General features: G+C 50.3%; 1 protein-coding gene across 1 annotated transcript; it reads left to right on the plus strand.

Moving 5' to 3' along the window:
* Nucleotides 1-9,700: 9,700 nt before the first annotated feature.
* On the plus strand, nt 9,701-22,987 carry DUSP5 (dual specificity phosphatase 5). The gene is made up of 4 exons (XM_069460413.1): nt 9,701-10,290; nt 14,548-14,696; nt 18,483-18,702; nt 21,473-22,987. Exons 1-4 carry the CDS (start codon nt 9,912-9,914, stop codon nt 21,877-21,879), a joined length of 1,155 nt encoding a protein of 384 aa, XP_069316514.1. The 5' UTR covers nt 9,701-9,911; the 3' UTR covers nt 21,880-22,987.
* Nucleotides 22,988-23,571: the final 584 nt, after the last annotated feature.

Genomic DNA, 23,571 nt, shown 5'->3' on the forward strand with positions numbered 1-23,571 from the left:
TTTGGATTTCATATACATCACCCCTGACTGCACAAAGCAGGTGCCATTTCCTATACCTAACCTTTCCCACCTTCTTACCTTTCCCAGAACCTCCCTGCCCACCTCGTCCTCCCTGGAAATGACACCTGGCTGCCTCCCACCTGCCTGTCTCCTTCAGCACAAGCCTTTCCCCCTCCCTCTGCCTTGAATAAACCCTCCATGGTTTTGAACCCTTACACTGTCCCCCAGTCCTTCCTAAGGTCAGGAACGAAGTCGTGGGTTCCTCTTCCTTCCCCACTCAGCACAAGGCTGAGTGCTGTGGCACTAAAACCCAGTCCCAATTTCACAGATTCGTGGGGCAAAACATCTTCCTAGGGCCAGCTGTGGGCCAAGCTAGGGAATGTGGCTGCAGGGGCCTTAGAAGCTGACTCTGGTCAGGGGAGAGAGGGGGACAGGGGCTATGATGCAAGTTCATAACAGAGGAGAAAGAAGGGAGGATCAGCTCAACCTGGTGGGCTTTGCTCAGGGTGTGATCCTTGTTGAATGTCTTGTCTGATCCTGAGCAAGTCACTAAATCTGTCTCAACCTGGGTACCGTCATCTGTACTAATCTCTTCACTGGGATGTACCGAGTTTATTCAGGTGAACTTGCTTAGCCAGAGACATGCAGCAGGTGTTCAAAAAATGTTTGTTCACGGTGAGGGTTCAGTACAGACTTGTGGGTTAATACACTGTCTGGGGCTACGTTGGGAGGAGTCACTTATCTCGGGGGACTGTTCCTCCCATTTGGGGACTAGGTTGTTGCGTGCCCATTTCTTCCACTGCAGGGTCGGCTGCCTGGATCTCGAGTCCCTACTAGGACCCCTGTGAGGGGCTGGAGTCTGGGGGTGTGACGTGCTTTCAAGGAAGTGAGTGTACTTGTGAATCACCTCTGCCTCCAGTGTGGTGAAGCAGGGCGATGGAATGTGGAAAATGCCTCCTTTTACATCCTTTTTCTGGGCATGCTGCAAACTCGCTCTTGTTCAGGCTGCGAATCATCCTGCCTTAACAGGGAGAACTTCGCACAGGCCCAGAGAACCGAGGCTTCTGGGGATGATGTCACCTGAGGCCCGAGGAATGCCAAGGGTGCCAGGCCAGGCTGTCCAGTTATCCATCCTCCCCATAGCTGAGGCAGGCCCAAAGCAGCCTCCTCCCCGCAACAGATGAGGCTCCAGGCTATGGCCAAGGTCAGGCCTGTTACGTTTCTTTTGGTAATGGGAAGGTGCAGGCATTACTGTCTTCAAATTTCGCCAATTAAAGCTGAGGAAATCCTTAGACAACATCTAATTCAACCCGTCCCCTTTCCATGGAGGGGGAAACTGAGGCTCAGAAACGGCAAGAGGCTTGCCCAAGCTCCCACAGCCATGGCACGAGTTACTGTGCTACGACTTGAACCCAGGTCTCCTGGCTCCTGGGACACTGCTCTTTCCAACCCTTACAGGTATGATAAGTCCCGTCATCCTCTGCTCCATCTGGGGTTACCCTTCAACTCACCCCACTCCCCTTAACCACATAAATCACCATAATATCAACAACTGAGCTACTAGCTATTGATAAGTAGCTGACCTAAGCCCCAGGCTAAATGCTTAGGACATATTGTCTAATTTAAGCCTTTCAACACCTCCAGGGAGTTAAGCACTAGAACTCCTTGCGCTCTGTAGGGTCAGAGACCACCAGCAGCAGCAACACTTGGGAGCCAGTTGGAAATGCAGACTTTCCAGCCCCTGAATGAGAATCTGCGTTTCAACAGGCTTCTTGTGAGGCCATGCACAATCGGGTTGGGGAAGCTGCCGTGACTGCTCCCACGTTGGAGGTGAGAAAACAGATACCCAGAGCAGGGGAATGACGCCCACAGCAGGTCAAGAGGCTGGTGGGGCTCTGACAGGGCCTCCGGCAAAGCCCTTGCTCTGAACTCTTGAGCATTAGAATTTTTTTCCCACTAGTTTCAGGCCAGCAAAGATAGGGTTTCAGACCCTGGAGCAAGGAAGTTACTGATGAAAACGACTGGCGTAAGCACTTTACCAGGTACTTTCACATCTATTGTTTTGTTTCCACTTTACAATTTTATGAATTATCCCAATTTTACTCAAGAAGAGACTGTAGCTCAGAAGCATCGAAGCCATTTGTCCAAGTCTGCACTTGCCAGAGCCTGAGCCTGGGCTCTTTCACTCCAGAACCCAGTTACTGTTTCCTCACGTGCAGGTGGCCTCCTTGGTGGCTAGAGAGGTGACTGTAGGTGGTACACAGATGAAAGTCTTCCATTTGTATTGTTATATATTTTACTTTCTACTACAAAAAAAACCCCATAGAATTAGGTTATCAAACCTCAGATATTAGCGCTTAAGACAGAATAAGGGGTTTGGAATTTCTTTTCTTTCAATGAATCTCTGTAAAGTTAATTTTGGAGAATGATAAAAGATGTAATACTCAGATATTGCAAAGTCCATGAGGGTGGTAGGAGACTGGAATCTGGGAAACACTTCCAGACACCCGTCCGCCTTGCCCCCAGGGTCTTAGAATGGAGCAAATACAACGCTCACTCAAGGGTGCTGCCTCCCAGTTAAAAAAAATAAAGATCTTCAACAAAACAAAAGATCAAGCTGCACTAGCCATTTATCTTTCGGGCCAGAATCTCTAGGGCAAAGCTCTAGAGAAGACAATATCCTAAAGTCCTCCCACCCCAAGCCCACGTCCTGTCCTGTAGGCTTTCAAGGATGCCTCAGCACCATCCAGAGTGGACTGAAACCACCGAAAGGAAGTGCTGCATGGGAGAGGCTGGAGTTGGGGAATAAAATCCCACTTCCACCCTCCAGGGATAGCCTGTGGCTCCTCATGGGAGGGGGAGGAACTGCATCTTTTTGCTTTCAATTGTTTGTTCTCTTCCATCTCTTCCTTTCTCTAACCCTGTTCAGGTTAAGAGGGTTAACAGCAACTCTTTTTCGTAGGACCTTTGAACTTTGAGTAAATGGACATTCTCTGTTGCACCCTGGTGTCATTCAGGGATCACAAGTAAAGAGTTCCAGCAAATAAACAAAAACGTCTTCTAAGAGTCTGGAAAACAAGTATTGTAAGGAGCGAGGACTGTTATTTTAGAAAAGAGAAAGTGGAGAAGGGACAAGATCATCATCTTCAATATTTCAAAGAGGGTCTAGTTGTATACTATATTTCTCCAGACCTGAAAGCAAAGGGCAGAAGACACAGAGAAGTCAGCTCAGCTGTGTGGCCTTGGTCAATTGCAAAATGAAGACAATATACTTACATCACAGGGTGGTTGTGAGGATTAAGTGAAGTACGTACGAAGCACATACCTAGCATCTCCTAAAATTCCAGGATATACTTGTTTCCTTTTTTGGCCTCACTCAAAAATGTCTCATAAGGCGGTAAGCTCCCCCTCTGGAAAATTTCAAGGTGGAATTATAATTCTTTACTGCCAAGATTCTGTGCTTCAGTGCTGTCCACGACTTTTCAGAAAAAAAAAAAAAAATACTGGCTCACATGGAGCCCTCACTGTGCTCCAGGCACGCTGAGAAGGGCTTTGTGTAGGTACTTCATTTAATCTTCTCATCAGCCCTGTGAGGTAGGTACTATTATTATCCTCATTTTCTTTTTCAGATGAAAGAATCATTGCTCACTGAGATGAAGTAACTTGCCCAAGGTCACCCAATCTGTAAGTGGCAGATAGGGACTTAAACCCAAGTTGTCACCCTCCAGCACGCCTGCTCTTAGAATTGCAGGGATTTTAAAATCAAATCTAAATTCTTCTTCCAGACCTGCTCTAATACTCAACTTCATAGATCTTTCTCTTCTCTCAAACGTCTTCAGCTCTCAGTATGAAAACCAACCAATTTAGCGCTCATTATTGGGTGGGAAGCTTCATGTCTCTCCTCCTTTACTATAAGTGGGTCCGGGGATCCTCCTGTACTTAGTAGGCCTTTGGAAGAACAAGTTCACAGGCTCTTAGTAATTCTTTCTTTGACTGCCAGCTGAATTCGACAGAAGGTAAGCCCTGCTTCCTTGTCGTGCCAAACCCCATCTTTTTTCCTGTGCCATTAGAGAACAGTCTTTTCTTGGCTGGAACAAATACTACATCCTTCTGAACTAGCTAATATTTATTGAGTTCTTAATATGTTCCAAGGACTGTTCTAAGTACCTTACTCGCATTAACTCACTGAATCTTAAGTACCCTATGAGCTAAGTCCTATTTTTATCCCCATTTTACAAAAGAGGAAGCTGAATGTACCAGTGCATCAGTATCCCAGTGAGTAAATGAATGAATGCTTTGCTGATGGATAATGTTATTAGCAACAACAACCACACAAAATATCTTATGCTTGCATCATGCAATACAGCTCTTTGTACATTATGTCATTGACACTCACCATTAGCAAATAGGCACTAACGTCCCTGTTTTATAGGAGAGGAAACCATGGCTCTAAGAGGGTGAGTGATTCTCAACAGTCACACAGTGTACCCTTGACCGAACATTGTATTTGTTTCATTCTAAGATCCGGGCGGCAAGGGAGATGGGAGGGGCTCGGGGAGAGAAACATCTGTATACCAAAAGGCACTCTATAAATATTAGATAGATAAATAAAAGCTGGTAATAGCAGAGATTTGGTGGGAATCCAGATCTTTGATTTCTAGTCCAGTAGTGCTCTCTTTTTTTATCTAAGATGGTGGGAAGCAAGTCTTAGGTCCAGATCTGGTAGCAGCTTTGATTTAGGATCTTAAGCCAGAGAAAACAATGCCCTAAAAAAAAAAGCATCATTTTCATTTCTGTGCCTTTTCCACATTTTTAACCATGAGCATATAAAACTTTCATAATCAGAAATGAAAAGTAAATAAATGGAAGGGGCAAAACGTGCCCTTGTGAGAGGGCTGGGGCTTGTTGCTCTGGACCCCTGTGTTCGTGGGCATCTCCGACCCATCCCCACAGACCACCTGGCCCACCTTATGGGCTGGGGAGCAGCTGAGGTGGGCTCCCAGAAGCTCTACTGAGGCTGCAAGGAGAGGAGCAGACGCAAGAGTTCCTGAGATTGTGCAGGCCTATGAACTCCCTGAAACTGTAGGCTGGATGCTGCGTGTGCAGTTTCCAAGGAGAGGGCCCACAAAAGGGCACCCATGGCCTTCCAAAGGGTGTCCTCGTAATACAATGATGAACCAAGGCACAATGGTTAGGATAACTGGTTAAATGAGGGCCAAGAACGCTAAAAAATTTCTTGCCCCTCTGAAAATAACTGGCAGGGAAAAGAGATTAATGAATAGAACAAAGTCCTGCCTTATGGACTCACAATATTAATTTAAATTCTGCCCGCCACCCCCACCCTCACCCGCATTCCAAAGCAGTAGGGGGACAGGCGTGATTATTTACTCCATTAAGCCCTTGCAGTCTCAGATACCCTCCTCTTTCTCCTAGACCTGTGGCCCATGAGCTTTTCTAGTTCCTGATCCTGTGGACCGTGCACCCACAGCTTTCTATTTCTTGCCCTGTGGCTGAGGCCCTGATTTAAGCTGTTGCCAACTTTCTCCCCAGGTGCCTCCTAACAAGCAGGCTGCTCTCATGTCTCAGCAAGCACTGAATTCCATTCCCCCAACTCGGATTCAGCTCTCACCATGTGGGGGTGTTGTGAGGAAGACCCAGATGGTCGATAAGGCCCCTGAGTCTGGCCGGGGAGCCTGCAGGCTAATGGCAGGACAGATAACACTCACGGAGCAGGCTGGGAGGAGGGGCACTGCCCAAGCCTGTGCGATTCCCCAGGAAGGGGGGCTGCTAACAGGCTGGGGGGTTAAGGGGTGGCTTCTTGGAGGTGCAGCAGTAGCTCCAGAGCTATGTGAAGGTGGAGAGATCCCTGTACAAAGAACAGGGGAGGAGCGGGAAGAAAGGGCGAAACGAGGTTAGAGGTGGGTTATGGCCAATTGGCCAGAACAGGGACCTTCGTGTTCCACTGAAGGAATTTGGATTTTATCAAGACAGTGTGTAGGTGGCATCGAATGCTTTCGAGCAGAGTAGGTGGGCTCTATGCTCAGATCCGAGCTTAAGAAGATCACATTGCAGAGGATGAGAGGGCAAGGAGGGGGCCTGGAGGCAGGGAGACAGGATGCCCCTGGGGGGTGTGTAATGGTACACTTTAACTACAGTCATGGTCAGGACCAGCTACATAATTTGTGGGCTCAGTGCAAAAGGAAAATGCAGGACCCTTTGGCCAAAAATCATTAAGAATTTTTTTAGTTTGGATTGATACATAATATTTTACATATTTGTGGGGTACACGTGATATTTTGTTACATGTATAGGATGTATAGATCAAGTCAAGGTATGGGTGGTATCCATCACCTTTAATATTTGTCATTTGTATGTGTTGGGAACAATTCAAGCCCTCCCTTCTAGCTACTTTGAAATAAACAATACATTGTTGTTAACTACAGCCTACTCTGCTGTTGAACATTAGAACTTATACTTGCTATCTAACCGTATGTTTGTACCCATTAACCCAATGGTCCCCAACCTTTTTGGCAGCAGGGACCAGGTTCATGGAAGACAATTTTCCCTTGGGGGGGAGGGGAGGCAGAGCTCATGCATCCCAGTCCTTAACAGGCCACAGACTGGTACCGGTCTGCAGCCTGGGGGTTGGGGACCACAGCATTAACCAACCTCTTTTCATCGTCTCTCCCACCCATACACCCTTCCCGGTCTCTGGTATCTATCATTCTACTCTCTATCTCCATGAGATCAATGTTTTTAGCTCCCACATATGAGTAAGAACATGCAATATTTGCCTTTCTGGATAAATTATTAAGAATTTAGTGGCCGGGCGAGGTGGCTCATGTCTCTAATCCTAGCACTTGGGAGGCTGAGGCAGGCGGATCGCTCGAGGTCAGGAGTTCGAGACCAGCCTGAGCAAGAGCAAGACCCCGTCTCTACTAAAAAATAGAAATTAGCTGGACAACTAAAAATATATCTAGAAGAAATTAGCCGGGCATGGTGGCCCATGCCTGTACTCCCAGCTACTTGGGAGGCTGAGGCAGGACGATCACTTGAGCCCAGGAGTTTGAGGTTGCTGTGAACTAGGCTGATGCCACGGCACTCTAGCCAGGGTGACAGAGCAGGACTCTGCCTCCAAAAAAAAAAGGAAGAATTTAGTGACAATAGAGCATTAAAACAAGTGAGGCCCTTCTAAGCACAGGGCCCTGTGCGGCTGTACCAGTCACACACACACCCATGAAGCCAGCCCTGGCCATGGGACTGAAGAGGGCAGGTCAGAAGAGCAATCTGGGAAGCAGAGCCCCAGGATTAGTAGTCTGGTGGACGTACAAAGTGAGGGAGCCATCCAGCAATCCAGTGGACAGATGACCTTCCTACACTGGTTACCAGGCCACCCTTCCGCTTGCTGGGCACCCCCCCTTGGGTGGCCATGATCAACTTTAACTTATTAATGTTTAAGCTTCACCCACTCTTCCTCTTCCTGCTACCTCCCCAGACCTGTCCCTTTAGGGTCCCTATCTAAAGAGCATTCACACAGTCACCCCAGTTAAAAACTCTGGTGTCACCCTCCACTCCTCTCTCCCACCCCTTCCAGCAATTTACTTCCTAAATGTTCTCCCAATCTGTAGCCTTTCCACAGCTGCTATCACTGCCAAGTTCCGGCAGGCCCTTATCAGCACAGGCCTAGATTACCCACAAAAGCTTCCTGTCTGTCTCCCTGACTCTGGTCTGGACCCCTCCCCAACTTGCAAATAAAACACCCATCCTCCACCGTGTTGCCTCCAGTGAATGTCCCCAAAGGCTAACCTGACCAGGTCACTGAGTGAGACCCAAAGATAAGATCCCAATATCTTAAACAGCATGATATCTTAAAAGCCCTCTGTTGCCTGACCCTGCTTAATTTTCTAATAGATGCTAGAAGTGCCTTGGTCTCCCACACACCTTCAGTACATACCATGCTGGGTTTTGTGGGTTTTGTTTTGTTTACTGCAAGCAGTTTTCATGCAGAGGAAGTAAAGCAGTTTCCCTCTTCCCAGCCTGGTTTACCTTGATTTGGTGGACTCAGCTCTCACCTCTCTGGGAGGCCTTGTCCAGCGCCCCCTCCCAGACCCCTACCACACACACCCCGGGTGCTCTTCCGCACTCCCTACAGGCCCTTAAAGAGCCTTCCCTTTGGGCCAGGGAGTAGCTGGGGCACAGAGCTCACTTTAGTATTGCCGGCACCCAATACAAAACCCTGGGGTGAAATGTCTGGGGGATGGATAGTGCTGGTAACAGACACAGGACATGCGGGGGGAGGAGCAGGTTGCAGGGAAGGCTGGCTCAGATAACCCCAAAGAAAGAGGACCCCCACATCACAAGACCTCACTGGCAAGGCGAGGACAGGGCTTTCGACTGCAGCTGTGACCCAGAGGCAATGCCGGCTGTCCTGGTGTCTGATTTGATTGCATTTGATTTCTGCTTCCTTCTAACAACCTCATTCCCTTATGTCAGCTGTCAGCAAGCCCCTCTCTAGTGGAGGTAGGCTGTTTTCCATCAAGCAGTCCCAGACAGTCTAGCAATAAAATGCTTGGCCGTAAACTTGAGGGCAGAAACATGTTTCCATCCATGTGTCCTGCAGCTAGCAGAGCCCTGGAACAAAGCTGACCCTCAATAGATACTTGCTGAACGGATGAATCGTGTGTAGTTCCCCAGGAATAGGGGTGGGAAGCCTGAAGCCCCTGGGGACTGGTGGGGGCAGACAGGCTGGGATTATACTTGATCCACATATAATCCCTTAAATCCAGAAGCCACCTGGACAGCATTTGGCTGGACTGAGCTCCACCGTCGCATGCATGTTGTTGTTGTTGCTGCTGCTGAGCTCATGACAGGTTTCCCAGGGACCAGAAAATGGCTCCTCCAAAAGCAATTTATTATTCTAATTATTATTGGAGTGATAGAGAAAAAGACTCTCAATCCTTTGAGGGCAGAATCCATTTGGGGAGATTAATTGTTGGCTCTTCTCCACACACAGCCTGGTTCCCCGTTTTTTATTTTCAGGAACTTTTGTTATGGAAAATTTCAAACATACAGAAAAGTGAAAAAAAAAAAAAAAAAACAGTTTAAGGAACCCCAAGTACCCATCACGGAGCCTTAAGGATTTACCAACAGCCACTTCATCTCGCGTCATCTATACCCCACCCCTTGAAGCAAATCTCCGTCTCCTTATACGCGTGAAGGCTTCGGTAATGACGGGAATCCACTGCGGACCCCCGTGGGGGCACTGGGGGCTCCCCTGCCCGCCCAGGCAGGTGCGCGGCCTGCGTCTAGGACACTGACAGCCCGGCCGTGTGGCGCCGGCCCCGCCTCCCCTCGGCGGCTGCCTCCTCTTCCCGCACAGCGTGGGTCACCCCGACCCCGCAGCGTTCCGGACACCCCACCGGCAGTCGCGGTGATGCGCGAGTGAGTCCCACCGCGCAACGCCAAGGAGAGAATGAGGAGGCGCCTTCCACTTCCTCCTCCCCCGCTGACTAACGTCCCGCGCCCGCCCCGCGCGTCCTGCTCCCCGCGGTGGAGGCGGCGGCCCCGCCCTCGCCCCGCCCAGAGGGCGTGGCCACGCCCCAAAGGGGGCGGGGAAATACCCATATTTGGCCTTATATGGGCAGCCACGTCACAGGCGGCGCTCATTCACATAAAACGCTGCGCTGCCGGCGGAATCCCCGGCTTCCGAGGCGGCGAGTGGCCGGGCCGGGTTTGGAGCGTGCGGGGCGGGAAAGAAGAGTTGAGCCGCCGCTACGGGCGCCTGGCTCCGTCGCCGGCCGCAGTCCCCGGCCGCAGTCCCCGGGTCGCCCTCCCGTGCCTGGCCCGCGGGCACCCTGGCCGTGGGCACCTGCGGGGCGCGCGGCGCGGGGCCGCTGGGCGGCGGCGGCGGCATGAAGGTCACGTCGCTCGACGGGCGCCAGCTGCGCAAGATGCTCCGCAAGGAGGCGGCGGCGCGCTGCGTGGTGCTCGACTGCCGGCCCTACCTGGCCTTCGCCGCCTCGAGCGTGCGCGGCTCGCTCAACGTCAACCTCAACTCGGTGGTGCTGCGGCGGGCCCGGGGCGGCGCGGTGTCGGCGCGCTACGTGCTGCCCGACGAGGCGGCGCGCGCGCGGCTGCTGCAGGAGGGCGGCGGCGGCGTGGCGGCCGTGGTCGTGCTGGACCAGGGCAGCCGCCACTGGCAGAAGCTGCGCGAGGAGAGCGCCGCGCGCGTCGTGCTCACCTCGCTGCTCGCCTGCCTGCCGGCCGGCCCGCGAGTCTACTTCCTCAAAGGTGAGCGCGTCGGGGCCGCGGGTCCCCGGCCACCCTCCTCCCGGGCCCCGAGGTCCCCTCCCCTCGCTGGACGCCCTCCTGCGCCCTGGAAACCGGACAGGCGCTACTAACCCGAGTCGGCACACTGCGGCTTGACGTGCGCTCGGGAGGGCCCTGCAAATGTCAGCGTTCGGCGCTTCCCCCCCTCCCCACCCGCGTTCCTCGAAAGCGCCTGGCAGCCTGTCTGTCCGCCGGGCTGGGTGGAGTTGGTTGTGCTGCGGGGGGCGGGGAGGGTGCTGCTGCTTAGCCATCTGGGGGCCGTCGGCTCGTGCCGGGCGCGGGCGATGCGGGCTTCGCCGCTCTCGCTGGGGTCTGGGCTCCGAGCCTTCTTGATTCACGATCTGGCAGGATCAGCAGGGTGCGACACCCCCACCCCCACCCCCGCTAGTGTGGCGCCGTGGTGTCCCCCTTCCTCCCGCCTAGCCTTTTACGGTACTTAGGCTGTGTCTTCACCGACCTCTCTTGCCTTTTTTGCCCCTGGCGAGTCTCTCCCTTTCCATTTAATTACATTGCTTTTCATTGTTTTCTTCCGGCCTTCTCTTTCCCCCTCCTGTCTTTTTCAAACTCAATTTGGAGTTGACAGCCTTCCCACCCTTTCTTCCTTCCGCCTTCTCCCTCCGCCACCCCGGGATTATCCCTGGGACCGGTCCTGAGCCTAACCGCCTGCCCGCCAGGAATGGGAGAGGTGCGGGGGCAGGGTGGCCTTTGATTTGAGACGTTCAGGAGCTGCCTGCTGCTTGTCTCCACAGGCCTCCATTTCACTTGCTGGGGACATAACTTTGGCTTCTGGCGGTGGGTGGGTGATTGACTCTCAAACTCCAGATCATTGGTTTCTGGGTCACTTCCTATGGCTGCTCCTGCTTTGTATTTGAGTCCTTTGTAACCTGAAATGATACCTGGGGAGAACTGGCCTGGGTGCCTTGGGCTTAGCCCCAGCCGGTCCCCAAGGTTCTGCCAGCTCTGGTGCTGACACCTTGGGATGTTGTGTACTGATACCTTGGGTGCAGTGAGCTGAGAGTTTTAAAGCCTTGCAACTTGGGAGTTACACACACTCCCAGCCAGGAAGATTCCAGAGGCACGTGGGCGGCTGCCCCCTCTATTAGCACCTCTGGCTGACTGTCCCCTGTTGATTCCTCTTGGGGAGATAAGAGAGGTAGATGATAATCTTCCTTCTGGTGTAGCCTCAGCCTCCAGGAACAGAGAAATGACCTCTCCTGGCTCTGGGAGATTTCACACGTGGCTCCTGATGTCTTTCTCTTCCTGATGTGGGTTTTGGTTTTTTTTTTTTTTTTTTTTTTTGTCTCCTGTTCTTAGCAATGAGTACAGGAAAAGCTTCTGCCTCCCCGGTAGCACAAAAGATGTTGCAGGCAACCCCTGGTGGTCCCACCTCTGCTACTTAATCTTCTCTAAAGGGACCATGCTGACAGTTTAGAAGTTACTGCCACAGAAAATGGGCAGTTCTGTAGACTTGCCTCTCAGGAAAATTATATATATAAAATTTTTTTTAAATGAAAGTAACAAATACACAGGTAAAAATTTGAATGGCACAAAGGTTGTACAATGAAAAGCAGGTCCTCTGCATACTCTAGAACGCAGTTCCACTCCCTGGAGCCAGTTACCAAGTATTTTTTGTTGGTCTTCAGATAATTTAATTTTCCATAAGTAGCTTTTAGAAAATATTGATTTTGTATATTTCCTGTTCCAGCCTCTTTCACCCACCTAGATGTTAGAGACTTGTCTATATCAGAACATACATGCTCGTCTCAGGTTTAACCAGTCCCCTGGCAATGCCATTCTGTTGCTTCCAGCCTCAATGTTGGAAGCAGTGCTGTAGAGGATACTTCGTCTATGTGCTCTATCTTTCAGTAAAATCATGAGAATTGCTAGGTCAAGAGTTACGTGCATTTTAAATCTCAGTAGAAATTGCTTGATATCTACCCTTATCCTAACACTACTAAACTTTAAATTGCTTCCAGAGACAATTTTTGGTTTTTTTGCCTAACTCATGTAATAAGTTCAAGTTTTAATCTAGTGGCGTCTCAGATCTTGGAGAGCAATGCCTTTTACACTTCCCATAATCCTCTACCCGCCCCCGCCCCGCCCCCCAAAACCCACTACAATGAAAAGGTGATGAGCGAATCTCATGGGCAGGGCTTATTTATATGTAGCATCCGTGCTGCCTCTGTTCCCTTGGTAATGCCGGGGTGATTGAAAGCAGACTCTGAAGAAGGTTGAAGCAGTCATAAGAATCACCACCGCTCTTGCAACGCAAGTGAGGCACCAGAGAGGAATGTTCTGTCTCTCCACACCTCTGATGGCAATGGCTGAAAGACAGAGACCATCTAATCTGGAGGATTCCTCCAGACCCCAGCTGGAAGAGGCAGGGGCCCTGTTTATCTGTCTTCAACTACACTGAGACTCTTTGTCTGCCTGCCTTATTTTGTCAACAGGCAGGCAGGATCCAGCCCATACCCACACCTCCTGTCCTCCTCTTGACAGCCAGCTCTTGAGCTATTTAAAGCCAAGAGATGGGATGACTTGAAGGCTTTTCTTCCCGAGGCCTCATTCTGAAGTTTGGGAGAGCCTCGGCCATTCTTAACACCAAATTCCTGTCCAGAATCACTCCTGGAACCTGCCTCCTGGAACCCAAAATGTTGAGGCCCAGGCATGGGAAGCTGTCAGGTGGTTTGCTGAGGAGAGACACCCTTCCAGGGAGCTGTGGGTCAATTATAAGTCTGTGGCCTTCATTCTGCCCCCTGGAAGGAAAGGGGACCAGGGGCTGTGGCCCAGCTGGGGGCACTGAGCCACAAATGCCTCCACCGCCTTCCCCTGCCTTCTGTGTCCGGCATGGCCTTCTGTCATGGCGGAACATGGTCATTCTGGAGGACCAGAAGCTCACCAGGGAGTGGAGTGACCACAGGGGAGAGCTGGGTGTACTGAGTGGGGGCGGGGCAGCTCCTGTGAGCTGAGAGGAAGCAGTAATGCAAGATGACTCATTCTAGGAATTGGCTGCAGCTCCCTCCGCCATGTAATCCATTAACCGTTTATCTACTGCAGGGCTTCAGAAAAGTTGGTGTCACAACACCAAAGTCAGAAGAAAAAGGAGGAGCTTTTTGGAAAATAAGTGGTCTCAAAATGCATATTGAATTGATGATTTGACATCAAGTGCAGAAAAAGACAGAAGTGGGTTTTCTGGCCCTAAGAAGTGCTGCAGGTTGCTCTGGGTTGGAAGCAAAAGGGTTTTCCAGCTAAGCCTGGCCTGTCACCTGGCAGCACTTGGCATTCTGAGAGTTCTAAGGCCAGTTTTTCATTTGGTTCTTCCCCAAGGGGGCTAGTGGGCCTGAGAAGGCTTACATATATATGCAAGTTTCTGTGACTTGATCAGAGAGTGTTTTTACCTTAAGTGATCCATTTGGAGAAGTTTAAATGTGATATTAAGGATTTTTTACAGTCGTATGTGTCAGTAGTTGGTGTATTGATTTGGAGGGGGGGGTCAGAAGGGTAGGATAGTAAGATAGGGGGCAGGTGGCCTTCAAGAGAACAGAGCCAGTTTTTACTCATGGGGGCTGAGAATTAGGTTCAGAAGTCCTCATTCCTCCAGTGTGCTTTAGAAGGTTATTAATTGGATTGGTGATGCAAATTGGACCTATAGAAAGGATTGTCAGCAGTTTTAGTACCTTGGGAGTGAGAAGGGGAAGCTGTTTTACTACCCTGAGTTGAAACTTATTAGCCCCCATTCCCTTAAGAATGGAGGGAGTTACGGTTATAATCCTGCTAAGAGCAGATGGGCCAGGGAAGAAACCAGTTTAGGAGTCTCTTCTCACAAATTAATGGAATTTTGCATAGTCACACCTTCATTTTAGATAAACAAGAGAAAATAAGCTTTTGTTTTCTGGAGGGATTTGGTTAATATTTCCCAGATGCCAGGTATTTCCTTTTGCAGTTTAAGCTGCTGCTGATAGACACAAAATGTTAATCACTGCCTCTCTGGACTATAGCTTTTTAGTGGTGTGTGTATGTGTGTGGGTGTGTAGAGCCCATTTTTAATGTAAAACTGTTTGTGGTTTTGCTCAATTTTTTATGACCAGAATCTATATTAGCGTCGTATATTTTTTAACTATTCCACACTCCCAGTATTGATTAATTATGGATATTTCCTGATAGCCTGAGAAATCAGTGCTTATCATCTGTCTCACCTTTGTGTCTGGTTTTTTGCAGGGGGATACGAGACCTTCTACTCAGAATATCCTGAGTGCTGTGTGGATGTGAAACCCGTTTCTCAAGAGAAGATCGAAAGTGAGAGAGCCCTCATCAGCCAGTGTGGAAAACCCATGCTAAGCATCAGCTACAGGCCGGCTTATGACCAGGTACGTGGTGTGGAAGAGGTGTCCTGAGCGCCTGTCTCTGCTCCTTCCTCTCCCCACTCGGCAACAGTGGCTGGTTCTTTTGTGCATCAGGGTGTTGGCCGAATCGTCTAGCTTTAGAGAGCTTCTGTTGCTTGCCAACTTGCGTTTCCATCCAAGAGTAAATGGGCTGCCTTCCAGCAAACAAGCTGACAAGAGCCACAGGATGCTTGGCAGCTTCTGGGGAAAAGGGGAAGTGAAAGATACATTATTATCATCCGGCTTGGGAGGTTCAGAGAAGCTTTGAAACACTGGTTTAGGTTTCCCTGAAGATGTTTCAGAGCTGACTTTCAGCTTCCTGTGTTGCTCTTCTTTGTCATTGTTCCTGCTCTGCAGTTTCTGCAAACTATCGGGGTACCTGTCAAGATGTGTCTTTTGTTGGCATTTTTAACTGAAATGGGGCAGGAGTTGGGGGTAGCGGGTATTGTAGAGAAACTCCTTCTTGGATGGATAAGCAGGCTCCTGAGACTTATAATTTCCATGAATTCTGAAGCCAGAGGAGACTGAGAGACACTGGAGGGCTTCATGTTTCTGTAAACATGTGTGGGGTTTGTTTTTTCCCCCTTCAAAAAATTGTGCTTTGTGATAAGTCATTAAAGGAAAAATAAAATGGGAGGCTTTGGTCAGGGGGTGACCTAGCACCATACAGGAAGATGAGGAAGAGGCAGGTGAGAATCCAAATCTGTCAGAAACCAGAGATCAAAACCTACCTCCCCATTTTATAGAAGGGAAAAATACTGTTCTGTGACTGGTGAGGTGATTGATTTGCAGTGAATCCTACAGCTGGCTCAAGGCAGTGTTAGGCTCGGAAGCCCTTTCTCCCAGCACCCTATTCTGGTTTCTGGAAAGAGAAATAAGGATCAATAGGGACCTTGTTGTGTTTTCCACATTTCCTCTAATCCAAACACCTGACTTGGTGGGAATAGCTTCTCAAACAGTTCCCATAAACCAAGAACACATCCAAGTCATATGAAGAAAGACTTCTAGATGCTAAATGCCAGCTTGTGACCTTTTAGGGTACGTGAAAAACAATTTTTTTAATGGAAATAAAAAAAAAAAAAAGAAAATGCCAGCTCCCTGCCATGAGCAAAACCCTGCCCCTGGAAATAAACTTCAGAGTAAAGCCAGGTGACCTTTTCTTGAGTTGGGATCCTTGGTCAGGAAGCCTGTTAGGTTGGTGAGGTGCCAATGTTTTGATTTTGTTTGTTTTCCTTTATTAAACATCCTCACAGTATATGATGAACCCTGGTTATCAAGCTGTGGGCAGCTGGCCTAAGGGGATTTCTGTTTTTGTTTGGGTTGTCCCCACCCCCCCGCCGTTTCTCAGAAAGTGAAAGAGAAACAAGAACTGGCAGGGTGTTGTGAAAGCATGGCAGACCTTTGGCCTCACGGGGTGGGGAGGCCCTGATATGTCTTCAAGATTCATCTGGGGAACCCCCTAATGGGACTTCTTAGAAACGCTTCTGTACTGAGAGAAGCCAGGCGAGGCCGGGTTAACCTTTAGGGTTTCGGAGGGCCTTTGGCTTCTTCCTCACGAGTCTAAACAGAAGTTCAGAAAGGGAAAGAAATGTAGTTTCAGGGGTGTGTTGGGCTGAGCTCCAGGGGAAATTGGATAGGATCCCAGGTCTGGTGTGTCAGCGATTTCCAGGCACTTTGGAGAGGGAGCGGTCTTGAGTCAATTGTCCAGCCTGTCCCCTGGAGGGTGAGCCTATTGGTGCTCATTGGTGGGGACCTGTAGTTGCTCAGTGGCTGAGTGAGCCTGGACTTGGGTCTCCGATCCCTTTCCAAAGAACTTCTGCCACTTCTGCTGCCTTCCTGGTTCCTAACCAGTGGGGAGCTGGGGCCAGGGGGTAGGTCCAACTCAGGCCAGGACCAGACCTGCTGGAGTTGACTAGCCTCAGTATCCAGCCTGTCACCCTGTGTCTTCCCCAGGGAGAGAAGCCGTGTCCCATTTATTTGTTCTTCAGCTTTGGATGATAATTGGCAGCTATGTCATGTGCCAGGTTTTAATGCATCCTTTATCCCATTTATGCATTACTGATGATCCAGAGAGGATAGGTTATTTTATCTCCAATATACAGATAAAGGGTCAGAGATTAAAGAAGCTGCCCAAGATCATATCAGGTAGTAAGCATGGAGCTCGGACTTGACCCAGCCCAGATTCTTAACCACTGCCTGGGCTGGGACATTTGCAATGCAAATGGACGTTTTGTCTCTAGAGGAAGAGAGGAAGGAAGGGAATTGTTCCTTCCTGTTTTTACCTAAAATACTTTCTCTTACTGATCACTATTGAAATGGAGTCGGACAAGGCCTTGCATCTCATGATAAGCAGTCCGATTTGAGTTTCAATCCTAGCTCTGCCACTGACTAGCTCTGACTTGGGCAAATTATTTAATTCATCTGAGCCTCAAGTTGCCCATCTGTAAAATGGGAATAATGTTACTTACTTCACAGATTTGTTGTGAAATTAGATGTAGGCACATCTAAAATTTTAAGCCCCAAGTGCCTGCCATAGTAGGTACTGATAAAAAAAAAACTGGTAGTTGTTATTATTACCTTATGTAAATGCTCTGTAAGTTTCTTCCAAGTGGCCAAACTGGCTTTTGCTTAAACACTTGACTTCTCAGGAAAGAAAAAGCAAATGCCAGGTGTGGGGTAAATTAAGAATTGCCTCTGGGTGGCCCTTGTCACATGCCCCTGTCCCTATTACAGGTCTGGCTGAGAGTTTCCATTCTGCTCTTATTCCAGGACAGGAATTGGAAACACAGGAAGCAGATGGATGATATGGGAAAGGCTCCCAAAGACACAGCCCCTGTCCATCAGCCTCGTGTTTCCCTCTAAATCTCTAGGGGCTCCCATTGTTCTGCCACTGGCTTTTCTTGCCCCCTTAGAATCCTGGAAGTGCTAAGACTGCCAGAGTCTAACTAGCTGGCAGTTCTTTCTGGCCTTGCCTTGGGGTAGATGGTCTCTGGTGCCCCCTTCCTCTGGATCCTCCTTGGCTGGAAACCTGGTGTGTGGGTGGCCTCCCCAGAGGGTGGCTGTGTAAGCATCTCTCATCAACCACCCCCGCCAGAGCCCATGTGAAGAAAGTCAAGGGTAGGGGAAACCCCTCTGCTCATGGCCTAACAACATTTCTTAGTTTATAGATTCTGGGTAGGTAGTGGTTGTTTTCAGTTCTAAGAAGCATACTTTTTTGGCGGGGGAGGAGGCACATTTGAACATCTCTGAAATCTGGATGCATCTCAGGATCTACAGTGTCTCAGGTTTGATGAAATACATTATATAAAATGTCAGGGCTGTCATGCACCTTGCCAAACCCTCCATTGTACCTGTAAACTACAGTTCACCCAGGCTGCCCAAGGGCGAATGGGCTTGCCCTGGTGCTCTTGGGGCAGCTCGAACTTCACGGATGTTTCGATTCTTCCCACCACACCACATGACGTCTTATCCCTTTACAGAAGGCTGCCGGCATTTCCTACCTCCCCATAGGTGCAAAAAATGAAGCTCTTTGCTGTGTGGGTTTTGCTGTCACTGAGTCACAAGGCAGTCATGTAGGGTAGAGAGTTGGCCGGGATGGAGGTACCACCCACATTCTTGACTGAACTGTCCTGGCTGTGAACTCTCTCTACCTGGAACCCAGAAAGGGAACCCTCCCACCTTAAGAACCAAATAGGTCAGGGCTGTTTTTTCCTCTCTCAAACGAGCAAGCTAATGCAGCATTTCCTGGTTGTCCTTTGCCCCTTCCTCCAGGGTGGTCCAGTTGAAATCCTTCCCTTCCTCTACCTTGGAAGTGCCTACCACGCATCCAAGTGCGAGTTCCTCGCCAACTTGCACATCACAGCCCTGCTGAATGTCTCCCAGCGGACCTCCGAGGCCTGCACGACCCACCTACACTACAAGTGGATCCCCGTGGAAGACAGCCACACGGCTGACATTAGCTCCCATTTTCAAGAAGCAATAGACTTCATTGGTAGGTTCAGCCACCCCACCTCAGTTATTTTGGGAGCCCCCTTGGGGCGTGGGTTCCTGGCGTTCAATGTCCTGGTGGGGGGCTACCGTCACTGAAAGAAAAACGTCTTGTGTATACCACCACTAAGAGTTGGAGCCAAGAAGGGATGCAGCCACCAAAAAGGCAGAGGGGAGGATTTGAGCTGCTATTAATAGGAACTTTAATGTGCAAGATAAATGAATTAATATAATTTTATGGCAGTACTCACTGCCGATCTTGTTATTGTTTCTAGCTGGGCGGGAGCAGAGCGCGGCCCTGCGTAATGCTCCACACAAGGAAAGCAGGGGGGAGAACCTCCCTAACCGTGCTTCTACGTAGGTTGGGATATTTTTAAAAGCAAACAGAAGGCTGGAGCGAGCACTACTTACGCACTGAGCCCCAAGAGCCCGGGCAGCTTTCCGCAGTTTTGGCAAACGGCTTTGGGGCAATTTGTTTTGCATTTCCAGCTAATTTTGGATTAAAGATAGCACTTGACTCAAGCTGCATGCTTTATGCACAGAAAAGTTGGCATCTTTTGCATGCTTTCTGCATTCCTGTGAGGCGGTTGACATATACTCCATTGTACGTGCTTGAAAACCCGGGCCTTGGCCTCTGGCCCCTCTGTCTGGGAAAGGGCTTTGGCCTTAGGGTTTCCAGGTACGTCGTATAGCCTGGATTGTTGTCCCATTTGGCATCTTGTCTTTCCCCACCATCCCTCTCCTGAGGGGGCTGGCCTGGCTTGCTTCTGTTTCAGATTTGCAAGCAGCATGGCCCCCCTTTCCAGAGCCCTTCTTTCTCTTTAACATTCGTCAACGTTGAAACTGAGACGTGATTTTCCTGTATGTTGTTCAAAGGGATGTTGGAGGGGGAAAAGCAGGTGTTAGGCTCAGCAATTACTTAGTGCAGGAGCAATTAAAGGGCCCCCCTCAAGCCATGTGGTGGCCTTCTGTTCATCGAGCAGTTTCTGCTCCACAGAAATGCACCAGAGGCAAAAGGCTGAGCCAGCCCCTCCTGCTTGTCCCCGAGGCTCCGGGCTGAGATGATTCCTCTGCAGTGTGAGAGGCAGCCAGAATGATGGGTTCAGGGTGGGAAACCCTTGACCTGTTCTCCCTGTCCCTGGGAATGCCTTGCCCTTCTCAGCCTGTTGTTTAATTACCTAGATAGCTACTTGATGAGGTCATGAAACCCGCCCCCATCCAGTTCTCAGAACCCTCCCTCCCCATCCTGTGTGCGGACTGTGTCTGTGTTTGTGCACACACTTGTACAAACCCACGGCGTTTTGAGAACACAGGATGCTTTTTCCCACTCCTTGCCCTGCCGGTGCAAGGAGGGACTGAACCTCCCCAGCGGGCTGAAATAGCACCGACCGAGGGGAGAGGCCCAGGTGGAAGGCAAGCCCCTGAGGTGCAGAGTGGGTCCCGGAGGCAGGGAACGCCAGGCCCTTGTCATTCTTGGATGTGGCACCCGGCCAGTTAAAAGTAGACTACAGTGGAGGCCAACAGGAATAAAGGGAAACTGGAGTCACAACTGTGGTTCCAGGGACTTGGCATCTCTCCTTGGAACTAATTTACAGGGGCTATTTTGCTTTTTGTTTGGGGGTGAGTTTTGAATCAGTGAATTGGGGGCACCGCTAATGAGCTGCCGTAAGTGTCCTTTGGGGTTTTTACTCAGATGGGGAAACTAGGGTTCCTTCCTGACACTTTAGAAATTTTATCTTTTAGATCTTGCAGATTCATTTACAAACTTGTGGTGGTGGGGTGGGAGATGATAAGAGGACTTTTGTTTTTCCCTTCAGAATCTGAAATGTTTTTGTACGCTGCGTAAGCGTACATCAAACTTCCTGTGATGTAATTGTTTCCTCATTAGCAAAAGAGGCGATTGGAAAGACTATTTTTTGTGGTTTTGATTTGATGTGTACATATCTTTCACCTTTTATCCCTTCCCCTTTTTGAAAGTTGTAGCTGTTCACAGGCCAGGGTGGAGCAGGAAAGAAGGGCCCCCCTTTTTGGCATATTGAGCTAAAGAATGCTAACTGATGGCGGTAGCTTTACAGCAGAGACTCCCATGGTTGAGCAAGGTGGAGTTTGTGAAAGCCATTCACATCTTCCGTCTGGTAGGCGTCACTTTGCCAGGGCTATAATTAGTGGCCATGCGCTATTTATTGTATGTTTGGCGGTGAGAACCCTGGAGCTGAGCCAAGCATCCCGCCCTGGCACAGCAAGACAGGGTGCCTGGGGAGGCCAGAAGACCTCTACCGGGGAGGGGGCTAGGTCATCGCCATCAGACTCAGACCCAAAGAGGCAACAGTTGCTTCTCTAAGTCAGTCTTTGAGCCTGGAACACTCCTCAGAAAAATGTGTGCATCCCTGGTAAAAACTTGCACAATTTCAAGGATTTTTTCAATTCCCTCTTGAAAGCCATCAGTGGAACTCCCGGTTTAGATGGCACCCCCAGGAAGGAATTTCTCCAGGTCTGCTTGCCTGTGGCAGGATCTGTGCGAGTATCCTGGGGATCTGGGAAGCAGCTGGGAGGATTATAAAGGTCCTATATGGAGGTAGGCAGTAGTGGGACCCTACAAGTTCTCTTCTCACCTGTGCAGGTTAAAGACTGGCAGAAGTCTTGTGCAGGGCCACAGCTCTGGCGCAGGCATGGCAGTTTGTTAACTAGGTCGCTTCAGGGTTTAATTCTTGTGTTTTGGCATTGCCTTTAGGTTCTGATCCCTACTCACTCCCACTATCTTTTCTTCCTTCCAGACTGTGTCAGGGAAAAGGGAGGCAAGGTCCTGGTCCACTGTGAGGCTGGGATCTCCCGTTCGCCCACCATCTGTATGGCTTACCTCATGAAAACCAAGCAGTTCCGCCTGAAGGAGGCCTTCGAGTACGTCAAGCAGAGGAGGAGCATGGTCTCGCCCAACTTCGGCTTCATGGGTCAGCTCCTGCAGTATGAATCCGAGACCCTGCCTTCCACGCCCAACCCCCAGCCGCCGTCCTGCCAGGGGGAGGCCGCAGGCTCTTCGCTGATAGGCCACTTGCAGACAGTGAGCCCTGGCGTGCAGGGCGCCTACTGCACGTTCCCTGCCTCGGTGCTGGCCCCGGTGCCCACCCACTCGGCAGTGTCAGAGCTCTGCAGGGACCCTGTGGCCACCGCCACCTCCTGCTGAAACTGGGATGGAAGAGCCAGCCCGGCCCCAAGAGCAACTGTGATTTTGTTTCTTAAACTCGCGGACATTTCATACCTGTGCAATACTGAAGGCCTCGCTCTGTGCGGCTGCCCCAGTGAGACGGTGAGTGGTCACCAGGCTTGCAGAGGACCGTCACACTGACCTCGGAGCTAGGTTCTCGGGACCGAAGGAAGGCCAAGCCATTAGGAGAGCACAGGCGTGCTTGACTACTGTACCTCCAGACCCCCGGCCCCGTCGGGCCGCACAGTCCTCACACCTCAGAGTTCGCCTTTTCATTTCAAGCGTAAGGCAATAAACACCTGCAGCAGCGGGGAGACCCTGAGAAACGGCAGTTACGAAGCCAGTTTGCCAGTTCGTTTCGAAGGAAGCACAATTGCCACCTTATTTTTTGGACTTTGGCAGTCTCGGTGTCTGTCTGTTGCTTCAGGGCATAAGCTGATTATCATCTCATCAGGAAAGCCACCCTCCTGGGTTTGTAGGGACACGATACGTACATATGTATGTATATATATGCTGATCTGAACCCTGAAATGTTTTTGAGATTCCTTCGTGGGTGGAGACAGGTGGTTGGAGCGGCAAGACGTTGGCTTTTCTGGGTCTCTTTTCCACTGTGGGTTCTTCCCTGACCTTAGACTCTGGCATTCTTACTCATACTTGAACCTGTCTCGTTGCACCTCTCCTCAAAGAAGCTCTTCCTTTGAAAAGAGTTTTTCAGACCACAGACCAAAAATCACCCCTTAGTGGTGGTGGCGGCAGGTGCCAGGAGGAGGAGTGCCTGCTGGGTATTCCGGGTCAGTGGCGTTGACAGCGGTGGTTTCCTCGGCTCACTGTCCTGTGTGCTCTGTGCTTGTGTCTCCTCTCTTGTGACAGTTGTTTTCCTCCCTGCCCCTGGGGGTTGTCTTTAAGCTTTCGACGTCTGGGATTTGCAGATTCTGCAATGTGGTACTACTATTTTTGTCTGTAGGTTACGTCTCCAGGGGAAAAGGCAATAATTTTTTAAAACCCATATGAATGTGAAGAAAAGCAGTATGTTACTGGTTGTTGTCGTCGTCGTCATTTTTTATAGTGTAAAATAAAAATAGGAAAAGGAAAAAGCCCTTCTTCGTGGTGTTGGTGACTTGGGGTAAGGTGGGAGGAATACCTGTGAGAGGGGACCCAGCCTGCTTCTCCGGGTGTCATTTCCAGGTGGCAGTAGGGTCATGGTGGATGTGCAGCTGCGGGCGTGGAGATCCAGGGCGTTGCTTTCCAACCGAGGGGCCTCCGCGAGCTGCCTGGCGAGAGATGTCCTTAGGCACAGGCCTAACAGGGTGGTGGTCGGAGTGTCTGCCCGCTCGGGGGTCTTCGCTCCCACATACCAGGCGAGCAGTTCAACCTGAGCCTCAGACCCCTCACTGTGAAATGAGTGGACTGAGGTAGATGATCCCGAAGGTCCCTCCAAGTGTGAGGCCCTTGATTCCAGCAAACCCGAGAGCCACGCTTGTGCCCGCCCCCTCCCTCCAGGGCCTGGCGCGTGGCAGACTCAAGGCTGCAGAAGCGGCCGAGGGCTGGGGAGTGAACTAGACGAGGACCTGCCTGCCCTTCTTTCGCTCTTGCAGCTACTTCCTCCAGATAATTCCCTCAGGAGTTCCTAGGTAAGTCCCTCAGTGAATGGGCTTAAATCCAAGGCTGAAT

The sequence above is a fragment of the Eulemur rufifrons genome, chromosome 28 (genome assembly GCF_041146395.1).
Source record: "Eulemur rufifrons isolate Redbay chromosome 28, OSU_ERuf_1, whole genome shotgun sequence".
In the NCBI taxonomy this organism is placed as follows: domain Eukaryota; kingdom Metazoa; phylum Chordata; class Mammalia; order Primates; family Lemuridae; genus Eulemur; species Eulemur rufifrons.

Coding starts and splice junctions, on each gene's coding strand:
- DUSP5 (XM_069460413.1), top strand. CDS start 9,912: ATGAAGGTCACGTCGCTCGACGGGCGCCAGCTGCGCAAGATGCTCCGC. Junction 10,291..14,547: donor GCGAGTCTACTTCCTCAAAG/GTGAGCGCGTCG, acceptor GGTTTTTTGCAG/GGGGATACGAGACCTTCTAC. Junction 18,703..21,472: donor AGAAGCAATAGACTTCATTG/GTAGGTTCAGCC, acceptor TCTTCCTTCCAG/ACTGTGTCAGGGAAAAGGGA.